The 21,143-nt window shown below is 41.5% G+C and overlaps 1 protein-coding gene across 1 annotated transcript in view; it reads left to right on the top strand.

The window, feature by feature from the left end:
- Nucleotides 1-18,101, top strand: part of LOC121584380 (netrin receptor UNC5C) — a 266,651-nt gene extending 248,550 nt beyond the window's left edge. The window contains exons 14-17 of the mRNA XM_045225902.1: nt 1,702-1,851; nt 2,010-2,174; nt 12,637-12,818; nt 15,212-18,101. Coding sequence (XP_045081837.1) covers nt 1,702-1,851; nt 2,010-2,174; nt 12,637-12,818; nt 15,212-15,356 — 642 coding nt within the window. The 3' untranslated portion in view covers nt 15,357-18,101. The remainder of the gene's footprint in view (nt 1-1,701; nt 1,852-2,009; nt 2,175-12,636; nt 12,819-15,211) is intronic.
- The last annotated feature ends 3,042 nt before the right edge of the window (nt 18,102-21,143 follow it).

Below are 21,143 nucleotides of genomic sequence, written 5' to 3' on the forward strand. Positions count from 1 at the left end.
GTGAGTGCATACATTTTTTCATACTGGCCCCCCGTGGGAAACGAACCCACAACGCTAGCGTTGCAAGCGCAATGCTCTACCAACTGAGCTACAGGGGACTGAAGTCATGCACACCAATGAAGTCATGCTCTCTTTCGCTTGTCTGTCCACCCCACTCATTCACTCACACTCACTCACTTTTTAAGCAATTCTCTCTCCCACATTCACCCGCCACCACACACTCAAGTTAACATTTCAAGGGAGGAGAGTTTGAAAACAAAATGGGACGTTGGTGTTTTAATGATATGTCAAAGTAACTTTAATTGGTCTTGCTTTCAAAGGGAATTTCCTAGTTGGTGTGTTGGAGGAGGAGGAGGAGTCGATTGATATTCTTATATAGCAGTAGTTGTTGAAGGATGGGGTGACATGCTAATAATGACCATGTACAGTACGAAACATCAAGAAAGCAATTGCTGTACAGTATATTTCACATTTACATTTTAGTCATTTAGCAGACGCTCTTATCCAGAGCGACTTTACAGTTAGTGAGTGCATGCATATTTTTTTTTCATACTGGCCCCCCGTGGGAATCGAACCCACAACCCTAGCGTTGCAAGCGCCATGTTCCACCAACTGAGCTACACGGGACCAACTGAGCTATATGCAGTCTATTTTTGACATTTTTGAACCCTTCTTTTACACCAGCTTAGTTAATATAGACAATGTATGTGTCCCAAATGACGCCCTATTCCCTATATACTAGTGCACTACTTTTGACCAGATCCCTATGGGCCCTAGTCAAAAGTAGTGTGCTATATAGGGAATAGGGTGCCATTAGGGACGGGCCCTATAAAAGCAAAATTGAAACGTTTGTGAAAGTTAGTCGCACAAATACTGTATAATACCCCCAAGACATGCTAACCTCTGACCATTACAATAACAGCAGAGGTTAGCATTTTTTTGGGGGAGCTATGATATTTATGTCCTGTAACTTTCTCACTAATCATTATTCACGGTTCATTCAGGATTTTCCATAATCATGGCATCATTCACATTAATATAGAAGTGTTTAGAAACATATTCTATTCTTATTTACAACAAAAGTGACTCCAAAATGACACAATACATTATTTACCATTAATTTCTATTGGGCACAAAATAATCTGAAACACAACCAAAACAAACAGCAAATGCATCCAACAAGTTTGTAGAGTCACAAGCTTGATGTAATCATTGGTGCTAGGAATATGGGAACAAATACTGAACTTTTGACTTATTTAATGCACATATAAGTGAATTTGTCCCAATACCATTGGTCCCTTTAAAATGGGAGGACTATGTATGGAAAGTGCTGTAATTTCTAAACAGTTCCCGATAAGGATGAAAATACCCTCCAACTTGAAGATGACAGTCTGCACTTTAACCTCATGGTCATTGTATCATTTCAAATTCAAAGTGCTGGAGTACAGAGCCAAAACCACAAAAAAGATCACTGTCCCAATACTTTTGGAGCTCACTGTACACTAATACAATGACTCTTCACCCGTCTGCTGGTTTGCACTAGCCTCACACAGCCTTAGGCTTATGCATCCAGTATCGTAATGGACAGAAGTTCAGTCAAAAGTTCAGCCAAAAGTCAAATGTAAGTCAAGTTGTACATTGTGTTCTTGTCTTTGCTGCTGTAGGAGGTACTTCATTGTGTTATTGTCTTTGCTGCTGTAGGAAGTCCTTCAGATGGAGACCCAGATGGGAGGGAAGCTGTTGGATGAACCAAAGACCCTGAACTTCAAGGACAGCACCCACAACCTGCGTCTCTCCGTCCACGACGTCCCCCACGGACAGTGGAAGAGCAAGCTGCTCGCCAAGTACCAGGTGACCTCATGGTGAAAACGTTAAAGTTATCATAGACCATGCACACCTTTATTGGTCTGCTCGACTGGTATGGCGATAAATGTTTTTCAGTGATTGGAAATGACCATGTACATGCAATATGTAGTGAAGAAATGGTGTGTGTGTGTGTGTGTGTGTAGGAGATCCCCTTCTACCAGGTGTGGAGTGGCTGCCAGCGGACCCTTCACTGCACCTTCACCCTGGAGCGGTTCAGCTCCAGCACCACAGAGCTCAGCTGTAAGCTGTGTGTACGCCAAGTAGAGGGGGAGGGGCAGATATTTCAGCTCAGCAGCACTTTGTCTGAGGTGAGACTCAAACCTCACACCACCTTTTTTACTGGATACACTGTACACTCTGTGGGTGTGACTCAAATGGCACCCTATTTCATATATAGTGCACTTCTTTTGACCAGGGCTCTGATCAAAAGTAGTGCACTATATAGGTTGCCATTAGGGGTGCACGATCTGACTATAGCTCACTCTGACCTTCTGAGGTAAATCCCAGCTCTGACTACACAGTATGAAAAATGTATGCACTCACTAACTGTAAGTCGCTCTGGATAAGAGTGTCTGCTAAATGACTAAAATGTAAAATGACCTTCTGAGGTAAAACCCAGCTCTGACTACACTCCGGACCTAGGTCCAAATATTATTTCAAATATTTTGAATACTATATTAAGCGTTTGCTTTAGCCTGCCTGGAGTGCCGGATGAGCCGAGTTTCCTCGTTTGCTTGCGACTAGGTTGGTTCCATTGCACCAGGCAAGCTCAATCAAGCCCAGCTGAAGTATTTGAGATATTTTAAAACTGTATTTGAACCCAGGTTTGTATACCACAATCTGGGTAATATTGTCATCTCCATACCACACTCTGGGTAATATTGTCATCTCCATACCACAATCTGGGTAATATTGTCATCTCCATACCACACTCTGGGTAATATTGTCATCTCCATACCACACTCTGGGTAATATTGTCATCTCCATACCACACTCTGGGTAATATTGTCATCTCCATACCACACTATGTGTAATATTGTCATCTCCATACCACACTCTGGGTAATATTGTCATCTCCATACCACACTCTGGGTAATATTGTCATCTCCATACCACACTCTGGGTAATATTGTCATCTCCATACCACACTCTGGGAATATTGTCATCTCCATACCACACTCTGGGTAATATTGTCATCTCCATACCACACTCTGGGTAATATTGTCATCTCCATACCACACTCTGGGTAATATTGTCATCTCCATACCACAATCTGGGTAATATTGTCATCTCCATACCACACTCTGGGTAATATTGTCATCTCCATACCACACTCTGGGTAATATTGGCATCTCCATACCACACTCTGTGGTATGACTTAAAGATTGCTGTACACCAGCGGAACCCATCCAACTTGAAGGAGCTGGAGCAGTTTTGCCTTGAAGAATGGGCAAAAATCCCAGTGGCTAGATGTGCCAAGCTTATAGAGACATACCCCAAGAGACCTGCAGCTGTAATTGCTGCAAAAGGTGAATAGTTATGCACGCTCAAGTTTTCAGTTGTTTTGTCTTATTTCTTGTTTGTTTCACAAGAAAAAATATTTTGCATCTTCAAAGAGGTAGGCATGTTGTGTAAATCAAATGATACAAACCCCCCCCCCAAACATCCATTTTAATTCCAGGTTGTAAGGCAACACAATAGGACAAATGCCAAGGGGGGTGAATACTTTCGCAAGCCACTGTACTATTAGAATTCTATAGTATTCTGTGGTAAACTGTAGTATACTGTAGAATACTGTGCTACGCTCTGTAGTATCCCTCAATCATGTGTAGTGCTTACTATATCATTTTGTAGTATACTGTAAATTACTATACTCCACACTGTAGTAGCCCTCGACCATGTACTGCTTACTGAAGAATGTTGTAGTGTACTGGAGAATACTATACTCCACACTGTAGTATTCCTCGACCATGTAGTACATACTATAGAATTGTCAAATACGATATTAAATACTACAGTAATGTCTGCAAAAACACTATGTTTTTTAAAACTATAGTAATACTACATTATTTAATTTGCATATGCTCCACCCATTCCCATCCCCCCCATATTCCAATTTGTGCCACTCATGAGTGAGAAACCTACATGCCAAGTATAGACCATATATTGTGTTCCCTACAGGTTATAGAAAAGAGCTGAAGCTCTGAACTATCCGTTCAGACTCCAGTCCTACCTTTCTGCAGGTTATGGAAAATGTGCTAATAGTATTTGCCCAGTAGGTTTCCTCTAGGAGAAAGCCCCAAATGATATGTCAAAGATCTCTAACCGCTAGGCTACTCGCCGCCCTACAGTCATATTACAGTCATGTCCTCAAAAACACTACAGTGAATACTATAGCAGTGGCGGCTCCTGAAAAAATTCTCAGGAGGGGCAATTTTTCTGATGATTTAGGTGACCTACACACATTTAAAAAAAGATATGTCCAGCAACAACATGAAGACAGGGGCAGCATATAAGTCAATACCAGAAGCATTTATTGACTGATCTCAAAAGTGTTGGCTTACCAGGGTTGGTGGAGCCCTCAGTTTCATCTTTGCCTCGGCAAAGCCTCAAACACTCCGCAAAACTTCACACACTGGATTAGCCGGCTGAGGATGTGGGGTTCTTGCTAATGTCGTAGTAAATATATTTGTTATAGTGAATATGGAATATGATATGTTGAGTAAAATGTTGTGCTAAGATCTATTTAGGTCAGGAGCTGGTTATAAGTTATGTTCCTATCCAATAACAATGGACAAAAGGGTCCTATCTTGTCAGCCTTGTCAGCAGGTGGCCAAGGACAACACCCACGCCATAGGCCTCTCAGTTCTTCCAACTCACGAGTTCTTGCTCTGAGGACACACACACACACAAAACACACACACACACACATCATCACTGGTAAACACACACACACACACACACACATCATCACTGTTAAACACACACACACACACACACACACACACAAAAAATCCCTCTCTTAGGCTGAACATTTGAAGACAGAGAACCCGACTCAGAGCCAATGCAACAGTGACAGTAGCCTGGAGGGGACCTCCCAACTCATCAGGACCAATCAGAAGATCAGAACTACTAGATTGAACCTACTTCATTTATTGCATAAAATGTCTGCACACAATGTTTCGGGCTCTCTTCAGATAATAATAATAATAATAATAATAATATGCCATTTAGCAGACGCTTTTATCCAAAGCGACTTACAGTCATGCGTGCATACATTTTTGTGTATGGGTGGTCCCGGGATCGAACCCACTACCCGGCGTTACAAGCACCATGCTCTACCAGCTGAGCTACAGAAAGTGGATACTCATGGATGCGCATTGCAATTGTAAAATGTCAACACAATTGGAGACACCACGTCATTTTTGGAGACATGTTATTGACAGTAAACTATTGTAGATGCGACTGCTAACTAAATAAAACATTTTAGCTGGCTAGCTAATCATCTTAGCTAAATGTGGGGCAAACAATTCAGTTATTTACCGTTAATTTGAGGGATTGGGGTGAAAGAAATCGAGTTACATAGTGATACTTTACGATATACTGTATTGACAATATCGCAATATTTTAGCGCTAGTTGGCTGTACCTGCACCAAAACACCATTATTGTTCCTTCATAGCTTGTTCTCAATCTTTTCACATTGGGAGCCAATTTGTTTTCAGCACTTTTATTTCCATGACTGATCAAAACTCGTTCTCATGGCTTTCTGCACATCCCTCTGCAACATTGTTCACAGTATCAATCACAAGTATAGAATCATGAGACTCCGCAATGCTGATGCATATATCTTATCGTGAGGTTCCTGGCAATTCCCAGCCCAAGTTCATTTGCCACAACAAATCTCTTCGCTAGCAAACGCAATGTGTCTCCAGCAATGTTTACTTTTTTGACGTTCTATGGCATCTCCACTTTCCAAGCATATATGACCACATGTAATATTTTGGTAAGTGATGCAAATAGTGAACTATGTAGGGCCAGGATGTAAAATATATGTAGCTGCAGCAATTTCTCTTATCTGATATGGTAAGTAATGGGGGCTTGATTTATAGCTCCCTAAGAGTTTTGACGAACGGGTCCGTGAACGCGATTGCAGATATCTTTACCTCTGAATAAACTGCCTTATATTATACAATTATCCACCTTGTCCAAAAGTCTCTACTTTTTCTCCGTTCTCCAGTAAACTTGTTTTATCAACAATAGTAAGGTTCAATGACACAGAAAGCAGTTCAATGTCGGGGTACAGTCGCTCTCTTACCAGGATCGCGGTCCGCTCTGACCAGGGTGAAGGTGGCCGGCTCCACCTCTCTGCCAGCAGCGTTTTCATTATTTAGTCCGTCAGAAGGGTGGCGGGTCCACGATCAACAAGATCAGTCCAAAACCGAAGATCAGTCCAAAGCAGAATGTTTGCAGAATGTTTGTAAACTAAGTCTACAAATTAAAAACATAAAATAACGCCACACTGCAGGTCGCAACATAGACGCTGATAGCCGCCATTGTCTTAGTTACGTTCAACGTTACGTCACGTATGACGAAAGCGCGTAAGTGCATGCACACAGACACCCATAGAGAATGTATTGAAAGCTTTGAAATGTGAAAAAAATAGATTTTACATGACAGGCTATGAGAGACTTCTGGGCGATTTTCAACCTGACTGAAATCGCCCAAAAACGGGCGGGCCATTTGAAGCACGACTTTAGCCTGATTTGACATTTAGTGGCTGGCAGATCAGACGTGAACACTGATAACTGCTGTTGCCGTGATATAATTTTTTTAAATTTATAATAAAAAAAAAAAAATTTTTTTTTTTTTTTTTATAATTGATTAGAAAAAAAATCCCTTCCTTTTCCCGTTTGGCAGTGCGTCGCCCATATCGCCCTATTGAACAAGCCGTCCCTGTTTAGTATATAAATATGGTAATACTACAGTATTTAGACCATAGTATACTATAGTATATAAATATGGTAATACTACAGTATTTAGACCATAGTATACTATAGTATATAAATATGGTAATACTACAGTATTTAGACCATAGTATACTATAGTATTTTTTTCATATGGGTTGTCAGTCTAAGTACTAGCATAGAAGCAGACACCACCTGTAGGGAGACAACGGTTGATATGTTGATGAGGGTATATTCATCAACGCGCTGAATATCTATGTCTGTGGGCCTGTTAGTGTGACTGGGGGGGTTGGATGTACAGTACCGTGAAAGTTTTGCCCCCTTTCTGATTTTCTCTATTTTTAAAAGCAACATTTGAAGTTGTGGAATGGCTCAGTCAAAGTCCAGATATAATCCCAATTGAGATGTTGTGGCAGGACTTGAAACGAGCAGTTCATGCTTGAAAACCCACAAATGTCGCTGAGTTAAAGCACTTCTGCATGGAAGAGTGGGCCAACATTCCTCCACAGCGACATGAGACTGATCAACAACTACAGGAAGCATTTGGTTGGAGTCATTGCAGCTAAAGGTGGCACAACCAGTTATTGAGTGTAAGGGGGCAATTACTTTATCACACAGGAGCATTGGATGTTGCATAACTTTGTTTATGAAATCAATGAAATAAGTATATCATTGTTGTGTTATTTGTTCACTCAGGTTCCCTTTATCTAATTTTAGGTTTTTGTTTGAAGATCTGATAACATTCAGTATCAAAAATATGCAAAAGTAGAGAATTTAGAAAGGCGGCAAATACTTTTTCATAGCACTGTAGATATTGGTCAGGGAGGTTTGGGCCAGGATCATATAGAGGGGGTTGTTAGCAGAGTTGAGAAAGGCTTTGATCCATATTGTCCAGGGCCATGAGGGACTGCTGTTGACTTCCCTCTTGTAGTGCTGGTGTCTGTCTGCCTGTGGTGTATGTAGACATGTACGTGTGTAAAAGCCCTTGTATGGTCCAGGCTGGGTATCAAACAAAGCTATTTTGATCAATCTGCTTGCCTTTCAGACGGCGTAAGAAGTGCTGTTTCGCTAAGGACTAAGTAGACAACAGTGTTTTATTTTCCATTTCATATTAATTAGCCGTTTTATTTTTTTTGTAGAATTGCTGTTATGGCAGCTATGGGGTGGGTTCTCTTTGTTTATTGGAATTCATCAGGAAAAGCATTTATAATCGGGCAGAGTGGCCAACTGGGACAATCCCTCCCAGTGAGACATGCAATGGTGTGTGTGTGTGTGTGAGAGAGAGAGAACAACAGCCAGATGCAGTATAAAGAGGTTTCTAATGGAGAACAGGCACCATTTTTGGACAGGAACCGATGTTTGAGGAGGAGAGACTAAACCAAATGCTGCTGCAAAGCATTTCCCCTAGCATGTTCTCAAGGGTAGCGATTTAGCATATTTATTATTCCCTGCTTTCAAATGCTCGCTCTGGGGGGTTTCTATTCACCTGCTGTTTGTGTACAGTGTCAGCCAGCACACTCACCCACCCACAGACATACGCACACACGCACGCACGCACACACACACACACACACACACACCCACAGACATACACACACATACATTCATATAATAATATAATATGCCATTTAGCAGACGCATTTATCCAAAGCCACTTACAGTCATGTGTGCATACATTTTTACGTATGGTTCATGTTACATACACGTCACAACTGCTGCTACCAGATGTACTATTGCTAATACTGCACAATTTAAAACACTTGCCCCCCAATCCCCACTTTCTCTGATACATGTTTAAATATTGGACTATACATTTTTCCTTCCTGTATTAAATGCTAAAATGTTTATTATATTCTACTACCATTTACTTTACGTTCGTATTCGTATCTTTTATCATTAGAGGTTTGAAGCAGAGAAGCTGCCGAAGCCCTGTTTTATTTTCGTTCATCATTATTATGTTTCCATGAGATGAAAAGGCCCAGGACTGTGCAACTTGGGAAAGGCCCAAGGGCCACACCCTCCCATGCAAAAATATATGCAAATTGGCCACATGGTGGCGGTATAACAAGCGATTGGAAATGCAAACTTTGAAAGGTCAGCCACGCACCCCGTGTGATCTAGAGTCATGAAATTCAGTCCATAGGTCCCTCTCCTCACACGGAACAAATTTGCCTCAAGAACTTATAAATTCCGCTATTTCGAATTTTGTGAAAAACACTTAAAATGCTACTTTTCTGGCACCGAATAACCAATCTTTGCAAAACTTGTTATATGGAATCTATGGACCAAGGTCTGTAAATGCAGTATAATCCAGGCTAGTACGTCAAACACCATGGCTATAACTGACCAATAAACATTCACGTGGGCGTGGTCTGTCACATAAATGCATATAAATCAGTCACAGATATTCGTATTATAACTGAACTTGTTACACGTGTTCCAAACACTGTACAGGCTAAACATATGCAAGGACATTCATATCGACCACACAGTGGCGATATAACAGGCACATTTTTATATCTCTTGATCTGTCTGAATCTGAGTGATGAAATTTGACACATGCTCTAGGATATGAGTCTAGCTAACATGTAAAATATGGTTGAGGTAGTCACATTGTGGCGCTGTTGGACAGGAAAAAACATTAATGCGAGCTCATTGGCTCATAGCGGCCATATTGTTTCAGCTAAAGTTTTGTAAAATGCGTTTGAAGATATGCATTCATAGATGCTACATACACCACATGACCAAAAGTATGTGGACACCTGCTCGTCGAACATCTCATTCCAAAATAATGGGCATTAATATGGAGTTGGTCCCCCCCTTTGCTGCTATAACAGCCTCCACTATTCTGGGAAGGCTTTCCACTGTTATGAAACATTGCTGCGGGGACTTGCTTCCATTCAGCCACGAGCATTAGTGAGGTCGGGCACTGATGTTGGGCGATTAGGCCTGGCTCGCAGTCGGCATTCCAATTCATCCCAAAGGTGTTCGATGGGGTTGAGGTCAGGGCTCTGTGCATACCAGTCAAGTTCTTCCACACCGATCTTGACAAACCATTTCTGTATGGACCTCGCTTTGTGCACTGGTATTGTCATGTTGAAACAGGAAAGGGCCTTCCCCAAACTGTTGCCACAAAGTTGGAAGTACAGAATCGTCTAGAATGTCATTGCTGTAGCATTAAGATTTCCCTTCACTGGACCTAAGGGGCCAAGCCCAAATCATGAAAAACAGCCCCAGACCATTATTCCTCCTCCACCAAACTTTACAGGTAGCACCATGCATTGGGGCAGGTAGTGTTCTCCTGGCATCCGCCAAACCCAGATTCGTCCATTGGACTGCCAGATGGTGAAGCATGATTCATCACTCCGGAGAACGCGTTTCCACTGCTCCAACGTCCAATGGCGGCGAGCTTCACACCACTCCAGCGGACGCTTGGCATTGCACATGGTGATCTTAGGCTTGTGTGCGGCTGCTCGGCCTTGGAAACCCCCGACGAACAGTTCTTGTGACGTTGCTTCCAGAGGCAGTTTGGAACGCTGTAGTGAGTGCTGCAACCAAGGACAGCACTCGGTGGTCTCGTTCTGTGAGCTTGTGTGGCCTACCACTTCGTGGCTGAGCCGTTGTTGCTCCTAGATGTTTCCACTTCACAATAACAGCATTTCCAGTTGACCGGGGCAGCTCTAGCAGGGCAGAAATTTGACGAACTAACTTGTTGGAAAGGTGGCATCCTATGACGGTGCCACATTGAAAGTCACAGAGATCTTCAGTACTGGCCATTCTACTGCCAATGTATTCTATGGAGATTGCATGGCTGTGTGCTCGATTGTATACATCTGTCTGCAACGGGAGTGGCTGAAATAGCCAAATTCACTAATTTGAACTAATTTTAGGGCTGTCCACATACATACTTTTGTATATATATAGTGTACCAAATCTTGTTCAACAGTTCTGGAGATGACATTTAATGTAGTCAACATCATTGAAAATGGTCCAAAATACATCAAAAGCAAATAACATTGCATAATCAGTTTGATTTTTAGTTCTGATATTTGGCAAGCGTGGTAAATAGTAAATAAGTAATTCATCCTAGGGCAGTGTGTCCAATTTGTCCTGATGTTTGCACAGTTGGCACACAGCTGAATCCCGGCAACGCTGCTTGCAGCTTTAATTTCTTATTGTTGTTGCATTGTCGAGAAGGAACAAGTAAGCATTTCGTTGGACGATAAACACTACCAGTCAAAAGTTTGGACATACCTACTCATTCAAGGGTTTTTATTTATTTTTACTATTTTCTACATTGTAGAATATTAGTGAAGACATCAAAACTATGAAATAACACATATGGAATCATGTAGTAACCAAAAAAATGTTAAACAAATCAAAATATATTTTATATTTGAGATTCTTCAAATAGCCACCCTTTGCCTCGATGACAGCTTTGCACACTCTTGGTATTCTCTTAACCAGTTTCACCTGGAATGCTTTTCAAACAGTCTTGAAGGAGTTCCCACATATGCTGAGCACTTGTTGGCTGCTTTTCCCAAGCAGGTCTCTTCTACTTATTGGTGTCCGTTAGTAGTGGTTTCTTTGCAGCAATTCGACCATGAAGGCCTGATTTACACAGTCCCCTCTGAACAGTTAATGTTGAGATGTGTCTGTGACTTGAACTCTGTGAAGCATTTATTTGGGCTGCAATTTCTGAGGCTGGTAACTCTAATGAACTTATCCTCTACAGCAGAGGTAACTCTGGGTCTTCCATTCCTGTGGCGGTCCTCATCAAAGCCAGTTTCATCATAGCGCTTGATGGTTTTTGTGACTGCACTTGAAGAAATTTTAAGTTCTTGAGAATTTTCCGTGTTGACTGACCTTCATGTCTTAAAGTAATGATGGACTGTCGTTTCTCTTTGCTTATTTGAGCTGTTCTTGCTATAATATGGACTTGGTCTTTTACCAAATAGGGCTATCTTCTGTATACCCCCCCCTACCTCATGAAGCTGGTTGAGAGAATGCCAAGAGTGTGCAAAGCTGTCATCAAGGCAAAGGGTGGCTATTTGAAGAATCTCAAATATAAAATATATTTTGATTTGTTTAACACTTTTTTGGTTACTACATGATTCCATATGTTATTTCAAAGTTTTGATATCTTCACTATTATTCTACAATGTAAAAATAAAGAAAAACCCTTGAATGAGTATGTGTGTCCAAACTTTTGACTGGTAGTGTATATACCGATTTGGTCCTTTGTGGCTCAGTTGGTAGAGTATGGCGCTTGCAACTCCAGGGTTGTGGGTCTGATTCCCACGAGGGACCAGTATGGGAAAAAAGCACTACTGTAAGTCGATCTGGATAAGAGCGTCTGCTAAATGACTAAAAATGTCAATGTAGTGTGTATCCCGTACATACGACGAATAAAACTTGAAACACACACCCTCGTTTTGTTCTTCTATCCTCATGGGGACCTAAAATGTACTTCAAAATCTTATTTTCCCCTAACCCTAACCCCTAACCCTAACTCCTAACCCTAACCTTAACCCTAACTCCTAACTCCTAACCCTAACCCTAAAGATAACCAGTAAACCATAATTGTAACCCTAAATCTAACCCCTAAGCTTAAAATAGCCTTTGTCCTCATGGGGACATGGGAAATGTCCCCACGAGGGAGAATTTTCCTTGTTTTACTATCCTTGTGGGGACTTTTGGGGATGTTAGGTCCCCACAAGGATAGAAGAACCAACCCCCTCCCCCCCCAGCCCTGTCATCACACAGCTAACACTGGTGTCTTTGTCTGTCTGTTCTCCATCTCAGGACACCCAGAACATCGACACGTCTCTCATGGACCCGGCCAGCAACATCACCACCCTGGTGGGGCTCAACGCCTTCCGTATCCCTCTCTCCATCAGACAGAAGCTCTGTGGCAGCCTTGATGCGCCCCAGACCAGAGGCTCCAATGACTGGAGGATGCTGGCCCACAAACTCAACCTGGACAGGTCAGAGGGAACACCCCAGCACACACAGTGCCTTGAGAAAGTATTCATACCCCTTGACTTATTCCACATTTTGTTGTGTTGCAGCCTGAAATTAAATTTAGATTTTGTCACTGGCCTACTTTACCCCATAATGTCAACGTGGACATTTTTCAAAATGTTTACAAATGAATTAAAAATGAAAAGCTGAAATGTCTTGAGTCAATAAGTATTCAACCCCTTTGTTATGGCAAGCCTAAATATGTTCAGGAGTAAAACAAATCACAAGTTGCATGCACTCTGTGTGCAAAAATATGTTTAACATGATTTTTGAATGACTACCTCATCTATGTACCCCACACATACAATTATCTGTAAGGTCCTTCAGTCTTAACAGTGAATTTCAAACACAGATTCAACCACAAAGACCAGGGAGGTTTTCCAATGCCTCGCAAAGAACGGCGCCTATAGGTAGATGGGTAAAAAATAAAGAAGGCAGACATTGAATATCCTTTTGAGCAAGTTATGAATTAAACTTTGGATGGTGTATCAATACACCCAGTGACTACAAAGATACAGGAGAAAACTGAGGATGGATCAATAACATTGTAGTTACTCCACAATACTAACCTAAATGATAGTGAAAAGAAGGAAGCCTGTACAGAGTAAAAAATATTCCAAAACATGCATCCTGTTTACAATAAGGCACTAAAGTAAAATTGCAAAAAATTGGCAAATACATTTACTTTATGTCCTGAATACGAAGCGTTATGTTTGGGGCAAATCCAACACAACACATCGCTGAGTACCACTCTTCATATTTTTAAGCATGGTGGTGGCTGCATCATGTTATGGGTACGCTTGTCATCGGCAATGACTAGGGAGTTTTTTAGGATTAAAGGAAATGGAATAGAGCTAAGCACAGGCAAAATCCTAGAGGAAAACCTGGATCAGTCTGCTTTCCAACAGACACTGGGAGACAAATTCACCTTTCATCAGGACAATAACCTAAAACATAAGGCCAAATATACACTGGAGCTGTTTACCAAGACGACATTGAATGTTCCTGAGTGGCCTAGTTACAGTTTTGACTTAAATTGGCTTGAAAATCTATGGCAAGACTTGAAAATGTCTGTCTAAAAATGATCAACAACTCGACAGAGCTTGTAGAATTTAAAAAAAGAATGACGTGCAAATATTGTACAATCTAGGTGTGCAACGCTCTTAGAGATAGACTCACAGCTGTAATCGCTGCCAAAGGTGATTCTAACATGTATTGGCTCAGGGGTGTGAATACTTATGTAAATTAGATATTTCTGTATTTCATTCTCACTACATTTCAATTTAGGCTGTAACGCAACATAATGTGGAATAAGTCAAGGGGTATGAATACTTTCTGAAGGCACTGTACGTACATACAGCACCGGGGTGAAGTTTCCCCTAGTGACAGATCTAGGATCAGCTTCCCCTCCCCCAATCCCAACCTTAACCATTACATTTTAGTCATTTAGCAGACGCTATTATCCAGAGCGACTTACAGTTAGTGAGTGCATACATTTTTCATACTGGCCCCCCGTGGGAATCGAACCCACAACCCTGGCGTTGCAAGCACCATGCTCTACCAACTGAGCTACAGGAGGCTTAGTGGGGGAAATGCAAAACTGACCCCAGATCAGTGTCTAGGGGCAACTTCACCCTACACCCTTGCACACCACCACCTCATAAATACCCACAATGATGTCGCATCCTCACCACCTACCCCCCATCCATAATTGTGGTGACCCTTGCCTAGGTAGGCTAGCTATGACTATCGTCAAGTGGGTTCATCCGATTTTGAAGCAGTGGTTAGCAAGACTTCAGACATAGAGCCATGTTTATCACCAAGATACTTTTTAGATGGAGAGAGTGAGACAAGTGAGCAACAGAAGATGAGGAAGGGAGAGAGGGAGAGAAGGCAGCAGCGGGGTCCCCGCACATTGACTCTGTACCGGTACCCCCTGTATATAGCCTCCCTACTGTTATTTAATTTTACTGCTGCTCTTTAATTATTTGCTTTTTTTTATATTTTTTTGTTAAAAATATGTTTTACTTAACCCTTCTTTTTTTTATACTGCCTTGTTGGTTATGGGCTTGTAAGTAAGCATTTCACTGTAAGGTCTACACCTGTTGTTTTCGGTGCATGTGACAAATACAATTTGATTTGATTTTAAGCCTCTCACCCCTCCTCTCTGACTGTGCACTGGAGGGGAAAGGCAGAGGCTGCTTAAGTTAGTTAACGTCTAAGCTGGAGCATCCCTATCCTTAAGATGAGAGGGGGAGAGAGAACTGTTCTAAAGATGGCTGCATTATGGAGTGTTGTACATGAATGCGACCCTGTTTTTTTTTACCACAAAAAGGTGTCTCTCGTTGTCTCTCAGGTATCTGAACTATTTTGCCACCAAGTCCAGTCCCACGGGGGTGATCTTGGACCTGTGGGAGGCCCAACACTTCCCAGACGGGAATCTCAACAGACTGGCTGCCGTGCTGGAGGAGATGGGTCGCCACGACAGCCTGGTCCCATGACAACAGAGCACTGACACACGCGGACTGGACCAGGGACAATCTGAGTGGGTCTGAGACACAAACAGACCGACGGACAGACAGACAATGTCCTGACTGTTACCCATGACAACGGTCGGGACGTAAAACGCGTGTCGGTGGGAGAAATGAGTGAGAAAAAAGACGTTGTTGTTGATGTGTCCAAGTCGTTCTCTTCGCTGTGATTATTTTGTATTTTGGGGACAACAGAAAGAGAAAAAAAATCCTGGAGATCCCATTGTTAGCCTTGGCTGTGCGTTCCTTGGTACAGTCTGCTTTTCTTTATACAGTTTCCTAGGAAACGGTCTATTCTGCTGTCCATATATGTGGATGATTTCCTACTTCGGACTTTACTTACGTATGTAGGCTACTCAGTGACTGTCGCTCAGTCAAAGCGAGACAGACAGGGAGCAAAAAGGGACAAGTATGGAAGTGGAGTCTTTGGAATAATGTAGTTATGCGATATGGAGAACCGAATACAGTCAATTTTATCCGCCCCACCATGCGTTGGTTCTGTTGATTACATTTCGCTTGTGTTGATTTCCAAAAATGTTTATTCAGGATTTTAATTTCAGGATTCAAGGTGTGGTGAAGAAACTCTTGCGGCTTACTACCCTTTTGTCGAAGTTGTGTCGTTGTGGTTTTGTTGATCTCTAGCGCCATCCTGTGGCCTTTGGAAAAATAACAGCATCTATATTATAATTGTGTCTGAACCGTGTAAATACATGAATAACAAATACATTCTAATGGCATTATACTATTGCTTTATTGTTGATCATTATTCATTTGTATTGTGGTTTATTTTCAGTTAGAACTGTGGGGAGGGGGGCTAGTTAAAACATTAGCATTTGTTGTTTGGAATTGCCTATTTTGCAGAACAACAGTGCATTTGAGCACTAGCCGCTTTTGTTGGGGATAAATGTGTGGAGTATTATTGAGGTTAAGCATGTCTGGGTCTTACTAATAGAGAATAAAGTGGGTGGGGGACTGGAGTACGGTGAAGTTGCCCCTAGATAGAATAGTATAAAAGGAATCCTTCTTCTACATTGAGCGTCTGCTAAGTGACGTAAATGTAAATGCTGATCATGGGTCAGTTTTGCATTTCCCCCACCAATGGTTAAGGTAATGATTGGGAGAGTCAAAGCTGATCCTAGATCTGTACCTAGGGGAAACTTCACCCTGGAGCGGGTGGGACTGCCTGTTTCTGCTCTGTGCACTGGAGTTACGCCATATCAAACTGATCTGAGACCAGAGCAGAGGAGAAGCCAATACAATAATATGGAGAAAAGATGCAATGAAATGTGGACATAAAAGCTTCAGTTGAAATGTGGACATAAAAGCTTCAGTTACATAAAAGCTTCAGTTGAAATGTGGACATAAAAGCTTCAGTTACATAAAAGCTTCAGTTGAAATGTGGACATAAAAGCTTCAGTTACATAAAAGCTTCAGTTGAAATGTGGACATAAAAGCTTCAGTTACATAAAAGCTTCAGTTGAAATGTGGACATAAAAGCTTCAGTTACATAAAAGCTTCAGTTGAAATGTGGACATAAAAGCTTCAGTTGCAGTAAGTTGGACTGCCTTATTTTCCCAACTTATACAGGTACATAGTTGAATATGGCTATTTGACTAGCTACGTTCTACATTTTATCCTATATTATCTCACTTGATGTCATTCAAAAGAGGAGTTTGAGTTTGGTTTCAAAGAAGAAGAAAAAAATCTTCACCATAGAATAACTAGTTTAGCATGACAACGAGTTGATTTGCTAGCTTAAACAGATCTGGGACCAGGCTATGGAATAACATACATGCAACTGACTACATACAACATTCAATATCACTATAGGTGTTAGATAAATACATTCCGTCCCACATCGTATTACGATAATTACAGTGTGCACTTCTTCAATGTCATATTGTGTGGCTCAAAACAACTCTTTAGAACGGAAGACAAAGATACATATTAAGCAGTTGGTGTAGATGTGGAAGGCCTGTTTAGCTATAGCGTAGACAAAGTTTCAGGAAGGTCAAATAAAGCCAATACTTTCTTCAGTTTCATAAACGAACTGAACCGTGAATACGTGGGATTACAGGGGCGCAGCGTATCGTAGTTTGAAAAAGATCTCACACACTTGCAGCCTGTTTCAAACTGTCCACATTGCCATATATGGCCATATGTTCCAACACCCATCAACAGGGTGAATGCTGAAAGTTAAAAAGGGATATTTTTCATGTAGAAAGAGGAGTGCATGTTGACCTCAACAGTGAAATATACAACACAGGGATGTAAGTGTGGCAGCCTGCGTTAGAAGATAAAGTATGTAAATGTTTTATGATGTACAGAATACCACTGTCAAATACATTTTTGGCTGTTTCGGTACACAGTATATAAAAGCAGTACAGTTAGATACTAGTTTGTATGTTTACCAGTTTGGTTTATTTTGTTTTTGGTAAAAGCTGTGTCTACTATGCAAACTTAGCATCCTTTACTAACAAATTATATCAATAGAGCTGTGCTAGTAAGTGCATTTTATTTTATCTGGATTAAAATGATTAATTATATTATTTGTGTTAGTGTGGTGAGGTTGTCGTCCACTCTAGTTTGTCACGCTTCATGACGCCGCCGACTTTCCCGAAACGCTTGCATCTTCTCTTCAATTTCTGTACAAAGTGTAAGAAAGAATTTTTAAGACTGTTAATAAATTATATTTATAAGCAACGCTGAAAATGAGTACTGATGTGGTCTTATGTTATTGCATGAGCTAGTTTAGCTCTGGTCCAGATCTAGTGGAGGGTTGCGCCCTGGACCTAACGCCATGGACCAGAGCTAGAGTCAGTACTACAGTTATGTTACATTATGCCAGACACGTCATTGAAGTAAGCCATATTGCACTGTGGTCAGCAACATATTACAATGCCAAGATTGACTAAAGTATGAACTCTGCACTCAAATATTTGAAACGTGTCTGGCTTTTGACTTGAACATGCATCAGTAAATCAGCCACCACAGGCATCAGGAGAATGGAACTGTTTTATTGGGGGAATGTTAAGCCTAGTACATTGATTAATAAATACGTCATCTGTCTCATCAACATATCTCTTTACAGGCCCGATAAGGCACAGGCCCCTGAGGGAAAGCAGGGCAGGCACTCATTCTGTACACAATTCAACAACAACAACCTATTCTCAATTTCAAACTCTATTACCATGACAGTACCTTGGAATAATAGGGGGTACTGTAGGTTATCGACACAAAATGTCTGTCCCCTCTTCCTCTTGTAATATGAGGAGAAATAGTGTAGAGAGATGAGGGAGAGAGAAGAAAGAGAGAGAGTGTAGAGAAAGAGAGAGAGAGTTGAGAGAGAGAAAGACAGAGAGAGTGGAGGATACCCAGCGATGGCTTCACATTTCTTTAGGAGGTTTTTGATGTCTTGAAAGAGACTTGGAGCAATATAATTGAGTGAGTCCACGCGGGATGACATCATTGCTGTCTGTGAATCATTATTACAGGTGACTGGGAAAACAGACTAGCAGGATAATCCAGGAGAAATAACATCGTTGTAGATGGCATACCAGTCTTCCCATGAGAACTGGGCCGAGTCTGAGGAGAAAGTAAGAAAACTGATCACAGAAAAGCTGCAGATGGATCAGAGGAAGATTGAGGTGGAGCGTGCCCACAGGTCTGGAAAACCTGTAACCAGACCAGGTGACAGACCCAGGCCGATATTGGTAGTTCCTAATGTTTAAGGATAATAATATGGGCCTGTAAAGATGGCTGTTCTGGAGAGAGCCAAGAACTTGAGAGTAACAAACTTCTTCCTTAACGAGGATAACTAGGAATCTGTGCGCCGGAGGCGGAAAGAACTTATCCCAGCCATGAAAGCTGCCAGAGCGTGGGGACATTCTTGTGGGAAGCTGCTTAGACAACCAGGTGCTAACAGTCAGTATCTGGATAATATGTGTGAAATGCTTGATAATGTGCGTATGTGATATCAACAGAGAGGTATATTTTTGGGTGATTTCAATATTGACTGGCTTTCATCAAGCTGGCCACTCAAGAAAAAGCTTCAAACTGTAACCAGTGCCTTCAACCTGGTTCAGGTTATCAGTCAACCTACCAGGGTAGTTACAAACAGCACAAGAATGAAATCATCAACGTGTATTGATCACATCTTTACTAATTCTTCAGAAATTTGCTTTAAAGCAGTAACCAAATCTATCGGATGTAGTGATCACAATATAGAAGCCATATCTAGGAAAACCAAAAGTTCCAAAGGATGGGCCTAATATAGTGTATAAGAGGTCATACAATAAGTTTTGTAGTGATTCCTATGTTGATGTAAAGAATATTTGCTGGTCTGTGGTGTGTAATGAGGAGCAACCAGACGCTGCACTTGACAAATTTATTAAATTGCTTATTACAGTTACCAATAAGCATGCACTCATTAAGAAAATGACTGTAAAAACTGTTAAATCCCCTTGGATTGATGAGGAATTGAAAAATGGTATGGTTGAGTGGGATGAGGCAAAGGCAATGTCAAATAAGTCTGGCTGCACATCCGATTGGCAAACGTACTGCAAATTGAGAAATCACGTGACTAAACTGAATAAAAGGAAGAAACTATCGTATGAAACAAAGATAAGAGATAGATATATAAATGATAGTAAAAAGCTTTGGAGCACCTTAAATGAAATTTTGGGCAAAAAGGCAAGCTCCATCATTCATTAAATCAGATGGCTCATTCAGCACAAAACGCACTGATATTGCCAACTACTTTAATGATTTTTTTTTATTGGCAAGATTAGCAAACTTAGGCATGACATGCCGACAACAAACGCCGACACTACACATCCAAGTATAACCGAAAAAGCACCCTGTATGGTGTGAACCCTGTGGAAGATTGAACACTACTCCTGTATGCCATCATCACGTATGGGAGTATCTCATTCCAATGTATTTTATTGCCATCAACAACAAGTGACAGCATATTGATCAGAGTTCTGTTCATTCTTTCCACTTAACCATCTGATTGTGGGTTGCACAGTGGTTCGTGTTTTGTTCATTTGTAAAAGATTGCACATTTCTCCAAAAAATTGAAGATTGAAAATTACGCCCCCCTGGTCACTATGGATAGAGCTTCAACACAAATTCCTCTACCAGTTTCTTGGCCACTGTTACTGCTTCCTGATTGGGTATGGCATATGCCTCTGACCACCTAATAAAGTAATCTGACGCTACCATAATGTGTTTTTTACCTCGTCCCGTCTCTGTAAACGGACCCATTAAGACTACATCTATCCTCTCAAAAGGACGGCCTGTGACAGAACTTGTCATGGGTGCTGTTGGGGCTGTAGAATGTATATCTACATAAAACAAAACAGTTGGGAATGAGCGGTGCTGAGGATGTAACTTGTATGCAGCGCATGCCACGTAGCCCTTACACCACTGCTTCAAGGCTCTCTGCCAGCCTGGCCAATAAAATCTTGCTCTGATTTTACTGGTGAGTTTTTCAACTCCTAAATGGCCTCCTGTTCTGTCATTGTGGATAAAGGTAAGTATGTCATGTACGAGCCATCTGGTACAACCCCTCTCCAGATGGCGTCATCTGTCTCATAGTTTTGACTCAAGGAATAAAACCCCATTCTTCACATGCTCCCCACACTTGTTTGAAAGGCCTGAGCTCTGCTCTACCCTCTGACAAACTGAAATGGTCCACCCACACAGACAGTGTGGTGAAGAAGGCGCAACAGCGTCTCTTCAACCTCAGGAGGC

This window comes from Coregonus clupeaformis, chromosome 16 (assembly GCF_020615455.1).
Source record: "Coregonus clupeaformis isolate EN_2021a chromosome 16, ASM2061545v1, whole genome shotgun sequence".
In the NCBI taxonomy this organism is placed as follows: Eukaryota; Metazoa; Chordata; class Actinopteri; order Salmoniformes; family Salmonidae; genus Coregonus; species Coregonus clupeaformis.